The following is a 9,592-nucleotide window of genomic DNA, read 5'->3' on the forward strand; positions in this document are numbered from 1 at the left end:
GTTTGCTCACATCTTCATCTTAGCATCTAACCGAACCACCGACTCTGGGTGGTCACTGGTGTGAAGCCTTTTTAAGGTCTCGGAAGATTCCCGCCTCTCAAGATGGCTTGTCCAATGAGAAAGGCTTGAAATCCCAAGCGGGCGGTTGCAACTGCTGGAGGGTTTTATGACCCTTTGTCTCTAAGCATGGTATTTCGCATATGTAATTCGCTTGGGTGTCGACGAAAGATTACTAAAAGTTCTTAGAACCGTAATATGTTGCATAGGTATAAACATACAGTATACACTCTCAATTAGATCATCCGAATATGAATTAATAGAGACCAAACACGGTATATGTAAGGTTACATGAATGAGTGGTTCTATCATAAGCATGAATAAAATAGTCTACAATACAACAGATAATATACAAGACGGCAATAATATACACCATGACCTGAAGAATATGTGTTCATTCAAAGAAAGGTTTTCCTATGAATTAGTTAGTAGAAAAGTCCACTTCTACTGTGCCTTGTGCCTCTTGCGATGGAACATGCAGTGATTTTCCCTGCTTCGCATTCCATTAGGTCGTAAATGTATCTGGTGTCAGGGTTGCCATGGTAACCAGGGTCCTGGGCCCTGTTCACAGACAACTTGGCACCCAGTATGTTTATTGGGTGAGGGGTCTGTGAACGTTTGTTAATCTAATGAATAATTGATTTGTTAAATCAAATGAAAAATGGTGTGTCTGATTGGTCCAGACGCTACACTAAATTTAACTACCTTATTAACTATTAATAAACAGCAAATTAGGAGTTTATTGAGAGAAAACGCTTAGTTAATAGTGAATATTGGTTTTCCATAATCGAAAGTGTTACAAATGTTGCATTCAGTTCAGTGCTTACACGGTTTTCTTCATTTAAAAAAATCCCAAATTATAAAATTGCCTTTGAAATTGACTAAATCTGATCAAACTATTTTTAATCTGTCAAAAGATTAAAGATTTCGTATTCAGAAATAGGGCTTTCATTTTGACACTGACCATCTGTATTATGTCCTAAGAGGTATTGTACTTCTGATATTCCAGTCATGAGAAGCCATAACCCACTGGCTTTCAACTTACTTTAATCTAAATCTGTTCCATCCCAAGGCCTCGTTTCAGACCTGCTGTCCCAATCTACCCATCTGTAATGTCCCTTCCCTTGGAGTAAAAAGGTTTTATCCCCTGCTTGGTGTTTGAACTTGACTTTAAGTCATAAAGAGTTGCCCCTCCACACACACAAACACACACACACACACACACACACACACACACACACACACACACACACACCCTTAAGCTATTAAAATAATAGCGTTTTAAAACAGAGAATGCTAACAAGAAGTGGCATGGTGATCTCCTCAGGTGCAATTTAGGACAGTTTCTAAACATCTACCTGGATTTCTCTTTCTCTCATCGCTCTCAGATATGGTGCAGGCTGGTCACAGCAGCATATAATTATTTCCATGTGACCAACTTCTTCTGGATGTTTGGAGAGGGCTGCTATCTGCACACAGCCATAGTACTGACATACTCCACCGACAAACTGAGGAAATGGATGTTTATCTGTATAGGCTGGTGTAAGTATCCCATGATGCACTACAATGGAAATTATCCAGGTTTTGGATCATGCATATTGAAAATAACTGACTTATGGCATGTGCAGTCACATGTACTTGAACATGTCACATGTATTGCTGATAAAGGATTATTCCACATCGAGTTCTTGTTTTTGTCCCTCATACCTGTGTAAAGATCTATGAATAGCTTATGATAGCTTAAAATAGATTTTTATATTTTTCTAAACACATTAACAAAAAATGCAGTAAGTTTATTACTGTATTTTAGTGTATTTTATTTTATGTTATTTTATTAACATATTAAAAATTGTATTTAGCTTGAGATTGGGAAATTGAAATTTATTAACACTTAAACACATTATATGCCTGATATAATTAAAATAATAATATAATATAATAACAATAATAAATCAATCAATCAATCAACTGGGAAAGGCACCTGTTTCATAGAATGGCATATTGTTTTATAGAATGTACTTTAAAGTTAGTGTGATACGCAGTACACAATCCATTTTACTTCCATAATCTGAAGTAATCTGTGTCATATAGGAAATGTAGGGATGGATTTATGACATCAGTGAAAGAGGAAAGTAATTTTGATTAATAATTAAGCAGACAAACATTTTGGGACACAGAACTGAGAAAGCAAATAAGGTCATTTCTGATTTCTTGTTGCCTTTAAAGTAAAGCCAGAGATTAAATTACTGTAAATTAATAACTTGAAAAAGAGTCACAGTTACAGTAGTAGATAATTACACTAATGAGGACTGCAATTTAATCAGGTTCTCTTCTGAATCATGGGCGAATTATTATTATGCGAATAAACAAGCCTTGGATTTTCCTCATTAAAAATGCATTGCAAATAAGTCATTGCTGAGGATTTATCACACAGTTCCTTAATAGTATCAATTATACTGTCTGTACAATGTCTTTGATTTTTTAAACTAATCTGTGTGGGTGGAAATTTCCTCTGCTTTTTTCTGCAGGTATTCCATTCCCCATTATCGTTGCATGGGCCATTGGCAAGCTGTACTATGACAATGAAAAGTAAGTTTCTCCCATGCTGAAGCTTTCTTCCATTTTCTTTCTTTTTTATCTCTGTATAATTCCTGCATTTTACTCTAAACACATGCAAACCGCCTCACCCCATTTACAATAAAAGCAATTAAAGGTTAGATTAACCCCAATTATCTGTCATCTACCCTCACTCTGGTCATTAAACAATCGATTCACGATAAAGCCAGAGAATTCATTCTGCACTCTTAGGCTAATTAACGCCTGCTACTCACAAAATGTATTAGTGGCACTGATGTAAACATCCTACAGTTCAATAGTCAAGACGTGATATATACAGTACAAGATCTCCTGTATAAAAATACTCTCTGTGATAAAAAAACATATACACTTATATTAGACACTTTAAAAGGATGGATTAGGGCAGATATTCTCCTCATTAGTTACTTTAGTCTCAGAATGGGAAACATAGCAAACAAACAAAGAATGAAAAATGTAAATGTATTTCTATTAAATGGGAGAGATGGATATATAATATTAATTGTCAAGGCTTGACATTTGTGCTTAAGCACATAAAATATGTACAACTAATACTAAGTATAACATTAATAAAATAACATTTAATAATGTATGTTTAATACCCTAATTGATTTTTTACATTTAAAGTGACATTACATAATGAAAAATTAGAGAGTGTGCGATAATTTGATAGATAGATGGATAGATGGATGGATGTGTGGATGGATGGCTAAAAGGGGACTTTTTTATTCTCCTTTGTCTGTGTATAGAGAATAAATGCCAAGTTCTGTCATGAAACTCTAGATGGCACAAGCTGATGGGTCCTTAACGCAAACTGATGATATTCACAGTGTTAAACTACTTGGCACAAGCTGATTGTTTCATGTTGCATATACAACCTGAGCTTGCTGCTTTACATTTAAATGGCTGGTTGGCATTCACTAGAGCATTTTGCAGCACGCTTTCACAGTTCCTCTGAAAACCTCTACCTTCCCCAGCTCCACCTGTATAGATCTGCTACGAGTTATTTTATATGCTATTTGTGCAGCAGCAGTATGTCTTAAATACTCACAGCACTGTATCAGCGTATGTTTTGGCAGTAGCAAGTTCCTGTACTTGTTTTGCAGCAGCAGCAGCAGCAGCAATAATCTACAACAGCAATAACCAACAGCAGCAGCAATTCAGGAGCGTAGCAGATCTGTTCGATCTGTTCCAAATACATTAACATTGTCATATCCATTACCATGCTAAAATCATCCGAGAGTTGTAATGATAGAACTAACATTGTCCAATTTGAACTTTATACTTGTGTGTGAATTGTTGTTAATTGGAGGCTCTGAAGTGCTAACAAACTAAACCGTTTCATTTCCTGGACAAGAGTAATTAAAGAGTCTCTGTTAACAGTCCTTAACACCTCTTTAATTCTCTTTCTCACTTACATCTGCTGTACACTGTAAAGCAGTGCTGCTCTACTGGTGCATTTGACCCAAAAATGGGTCACAGTTCTGCACAGCAAGGAAACAATGCAAAATAAAATAAAAAAAAATATAGCTGCAAGCAGCGATAATCGGGGTTCAAGCGGGGTTTAAGGCATTTAAGCACATATGAAAAAGACATTACATACTATTTGGCAAGCCTGTAACCACCTAAATCAATGATTTAAAAAATAATAATAAAAATAAAAAAACATTTTTGGCAAATCCAGGTAATTTACCATAGAAATATGATGATTTTTAACGTTTATGACTGTTATAGCGTCGTTTATGACTCTTAAAGCACCACCTGTGGTTCAATCGCCATAAAATTTTGCATGCTTGTTTAGAATCACCTGTTGCATGTGCTCACCTACAGTAGTTTTGTTTAGGCTTTATAGACTTTTGGGTATATTTAGACAGGCCCCTGTTCTAAACAACCCCATTATAGCTACCCAAAGAGTAAAGTAATTTATATATATATATATATATATATATAATTATTGACCTAGAGAGTCCAGCGAATTGTACTGCAGTGTTTTTTTTATTTTTTTTCGAGATTGAGTGAAAAACCTATGGCTAGTTTACAAAAGTTATTATACATATTCTCAATTATGTAGCAAACAATTTGATTGACATAAGTGGTTCTAGACGCAGAGTTGCTCGGAATGAGGAGGTCTATCAGATTATATGAATTTTGTTTGTATGTGTGAAAAACCATGCAATAAACAATCGTTTATGGCCTTGAAAAATGCGATATGGCCCCCCCAGTGACCGATTTCTTTCAAATTTCTTACAGACCTTTAGGGCAGTTGTTCCCAACTATATATATATATATATATATATACTGTATATATACACATGCAATAATAATACTCATATTTTTTGTATGCACATTTGACAGTAGCTTGAATTGACAGTTGTAGTAGCTTGAGTTAGGCTGCATATGTAAAATTATGTTAATTATAAAAAACAATAACATCTGTAAAATTGTAACAACCTCATTTTTATATAGTAAAATGTAATTATTCTGACTGTTTGAGTTTTATTAAAATTAACCATTGTTCTTTCATAGTAGCCTACATTTAGATCATGATAACCAGAGTTAAAACCACACATACAGCACCTCAATACCATAGTATTGCAACTATATGGTTTCTATGTATTTGTATGAAAAACAGTAGTCTAATTACATTTAGTATAAATGCACAAATGCTTAGCTTAATCAAAAAATACTGTAATTATATTCCATTACTCATTTGATATGTTTAATACATATCTACATTAATAATATAATTAGATATGAATATCCCACATTTCTGCCACAATACCATGGTGCCATTAGTGTACTACAGTAAATCCATGTTAACGCCTAAATGATAGTGATTTGTAGATTGAAAAGCCTTCTGACTGTCTCATTGCGCACAGTGTTCCTTCTGTTTGTCAGCATTGTTTCATCTGGTTTTAAACTAGTTTAAATCACTGAGTCGCAGTGGTTCCCAACCACAGGTGAGTCATGAGTCAAACAGGCCCACTGAGTTTAATTCCGATCGACCTCCGTTAACCTTGTCTGATAGGTGCTCAAATTTCATTGGGCAATGGTGGGCATGTTTTTTGATGTACGCAAATGTCCCTATAAGCACTTGTGGCACTTTGGAAAAAGACACGGCATACCAATTTTGAACCAATTATAATGGTTTTTATGTTTTTTCCCTCCTATAGTGCCACCAAGTGGCCAAGCTCTATGGTTTTTTCATGTGACCTCAGATTGAGCTCTTACATAAGTGTTCTGAGTTTGGCGAAGATATGTCATTCTGTTCAAAAGTTATAGCCATTTTAGTAAAAGTGGCTCTGCCCCTTTTGAACGTTTTGGCATCCCTCTGTGACGGTGAGTCGAAGGTTCAACTTTTTATATATATATAATTATTGATATTCACTCTCCAAAGAATCTTTGTGCACTGGTTTGGTTACGATAAGGTGAAAAACCTAGGACTAGTTCGCAAAAGTACGTTTTTCAAAAAATCCAAAATACATGAAAATTTCGCCAGGGTGAAGATCGAATCCGAGGCATGTGTTTTGTCTGTCGTGGGCCAAGGATTCCTAAGACATAAGGCACTTGAGCCTGCAACTAACGGTTTTGGAGTTATGAGCGATTTCATACTTTTGATTGCTGTAGCGTCCCCATCAGGCCGATTTGGACGAGCCTTGGTGACATTGTAGACAGTGTGAGTACTACCATGTCTCCAAGTTTCAAGTCTCTATGACTTACGGTCTGGTCTGCCCGATCAATTTTACGTGGAGATTGCTGATCCTTGGCCATTCTAACAATTACAATAGGGTTTCAGCACTACGCGCTTGAACCCCTAAATAAAATGCAACTAAGCATATTATAGTACACAAATTATTGTTTTGATGTTAATGTCAAAGGCTGTACATCAAGGTGGGTGCTAGGGTGTTTTGTTTTGAAAATGTATGTAATTTAAAGGCATAGTTCACCCAAAATGAAAATTCTGTCATAATTTACTGACCCACAAGTTGTTCCAAACCTGTATGAGTTTCATTCTTCTGCTGAATACAAAAGATCGGTTGAAGAATGTGAGGTAAACCAAACAGTTTCTGGTCCCCATTGACTTCCATAGTATTTTTTTTTCCATACTGTGAAAGACGATGGAGACCAACATTCTTTAAAATACCTTTTTTGTGTGTTCAACAGAAGAAAGAAACTCATGCAGGTTTGTGAGTGAGTAAAGGATGACAGAATTTTCAGTCATGACAGTTGGGTGAACAACTGTATCCCTTTAATAGAGACCAGCCAAATTAGCCTAGCCCTTACTAATTGACATTTGACAGGATGGACAGGTTGCATGGGACATTAAAGAAATATATACATGAGGTCGAAGAAAATATCATCCAGACCACATTAAATATGTGATAAATTATTTAAGTACTGTTGTAGATGGCGCTGGAAAAGCATTTTTAAAACATGCACATTTAAAAACATGTGCATGTTTTACCAGGATGAACCTGTGCATGTCTTTGGTTGAGCACCACAAATGACAGCATTTTGCCATTCAGACGTATCCCCAAACGCCACGTTTCTCTCTTCCTGTAAAACTGAAACACTCAGCCGAGACAGTCTTGATTATGCCGTGTACCCAACTGAAACTGTAAGATTAACCAATCTGGTGCATATCTTCCCAAGGGACACACTTGCCTTCTCTTCCTTGCTTTGTTTCTTTTTTATAGAGAGAAAAGCTTATTTTTAGATATTTTTCCAGTGGATCTTCTTTATTCACTTTACTAGACTTGCTTGTTTAATCATTGTGCTAGAATAATAAATAATTACCCCAAAATCCATTTATATTGTTACACGGATAAACAGTCATTCTGTATCTGAAGAAATGGGGTCAAAATATTATATATACTGTATAATAATTTTCTGGGCTTCGTGATGTGCATGTATAATCATTTTCTGTGCTTTGTGATCTTATTTTGTCTGTGCAGGTGCTGGTTTGGGAAGCGGGCCGGCATTTACACTGATTATATTTATCAGGGTCCCATGATCCTGGTCCTACTGGTGAGTCAGAACAGTTTTGGTTCTTACCCAATTACACAAACGTTTCAGGAGCATTTTTTATTTGTTTGGTGCTTCCCCTTTCATGAGTCTTATTATGTTTTCTGTGATTTATGTTTGTAATTTCATATTGATAATTCATGTCTGGCACTCAAGTGTGCAAAAATTTGTTTTATTCTCTCTTCCTCTCTCCATCTTTAGATTAACTTCATTTTTCTCTTCAACATTGTGAGGATACTGATGACTAAACTGAGGGCCTCCACCACCTCAGAGACCATTCAGTACAGGTGAGGCAGACTGTTCAGAACTGACAGATCCCAGAATAAAGTTTTCTCAGAGGTTGCTCGTTGTTAGCCCAGGAGACTTATTAGCAGGAACGCGAATTTTTGCCATTCAGAAAACTCAATAAATCCCCCCGCCACTTAAGTTTTTATTTCATTTTGGTTCATTTGACTATGTTAGCTACCAAATGAGTAGCTCTCAACAACACACACTACCATGCAAAAGTTTGAGGTTTGTATGACTTTAAAATGCTTTTTAAACAAGTCTTTTATGCTTACCAAGGCTGTATTTATTTGGTCAAAAAAGAAAAAAACAGTACTGTGAAAATACAGTGAAATATTATTACAATACAAAATTTCTGTTTTCTGTGTGTGTGTGTGTGCGTGCGTGCGTGCGTGCGTGTGTGTGTGTGTGTGATGCTTATATTCCCTCCAGCTATGACTAATGTCTTTGACAGTCACAGTCAGTGGCCCATAGCAAATGCAATACATACTGCTTAAACCAAATTCATCTCAATGTCATCCCATTGAACTCTTACTGTGATGTTATTCTGCGTAATGGTATTCAGGCACTACTGAGCTAAAAATACTAAATTAATCATATTTTTTTTTTACTTTTTTACTTTTTTTTTTTTTTGTATATCTCAATTCATGAACTGTATTTATTTGGTCAAAAAAGAAAAAAACAGTACTGTGAAAATACAGTGAAATATTATTACAATACAAAATTTCTGTTTTCTGTGTGTGTGTGTGTGCGTGCGTGCGTGCGTGCGTGTGTGTGTGTGTGTGATGCTTATATTCCCTCCAGCTATGACTAATGTCTTTGACAGTCACAGTCAGTGGCCCATAGCAAATGCAATACATACTGCTTAAACCAACTTCATCTCAATGTCATCCTGTTGAACTCTTTATGTATTAGCTACTGTGACATTATTTTGTGTAACTTTTTTTTTTTTTTACTTTTTTGTCTTATTTTATGGAATAAACTAAAGTTTGTTTGTTAAATGTGGTTTTAATTGGATGATGATTTTGTATGTTAAATATCTAATGAAATGCCTCATTTCATTTATTTATAAAATGGAATAAAATAAAATAAAAATATAATATAACTCATATACTCATTTAGAGTATGATTTAAAAAATATATACATGCAACACTTTTGTTTTTGCCCCCATTTTTCATGAGCTGAACTCAAAGATCTAAGACTTTTTCTATGTACACAAAAGGCCTATTTCTCTCAAATATTGTTCACAAATCTGTCTAAATCTGTGTTAGTGAGCACTTCTCCTTTACCGAGATAATCCATCCACCTCACAGGTGTGGCATATCAAGATGCTGATTAGACAGCATGATTATTGCACATGCAATATTGCATTATTGCAACTGCACATTGTGCAGTTTTATCACACAGCACAATGCCACAGATGTCGCAAGTTTTGAGGGAGCGTGCAATTGGCATGCTGACTGCAGGAATGTCCACCAGAGCTCTTGGCCGTGAACTGAATGTTAATTTCTCTACCATAAGCCGTCTCCAAAGGCATTTCAGAGAATTTGGCAGTACATCCAACCAGCCTCACAACCGCAGACCACGTGTAACCACAACAGCCCAGGACCTCCACATCCAGCATCTTCA

General features: G+C 35.8%; 1 protein-coding gene across 1 annotated transcript in view; it reads left to right on the forward strand.

Annotated features, from left to right (window-relative positions):
• The window catches only part of LOC107694956 (corticotropin-releasing factor receptor 1), a 76,985-nt gene that overhangs the window by 50,440 nt on the left and 16,953 nt on the right, over nt 1–9,592 (forward strand). The window contains exons 4-7 of the mRNA XM_016494682.1: nt 1,446–1,599; nt 2,586–2,646; nt 7,608–7,680; nt 7,879–7,964. Of these exons, the coding sequence (XP_016350168.1) occupies nt 1,446–1,599; nt 2,586–2,646; nt 7,608–7,680; nt 7,879–7,964 (374 nt within the window). The remainder of the gene's footprint in view (nt 1–1,445; nt 1,600–2,585; nt 2,647–7,607; nt 7,681–7,878; nt 7,965–9,592) is intronic.

The sequence above is a fragment of the Sinocyclocheilus anshuiensis genome, unplaced genomic scaffold (assembly GCF_001515605.1).
Source record: "Sinocyclocheilus anshuiensis isolate Anshui unplaced genomic scaffold, SAMN03320099.WGS_v1.1 scaffold214, whole genome shotgun sequence".
NCBI classification, from domain to species: Eukaryota; Metazoa; Chordata; class Actinopteri; order Cypriniformes; family Cyprinidae; genus Sinocyclocheilus; species Sinocyclocheilus anshuiensis.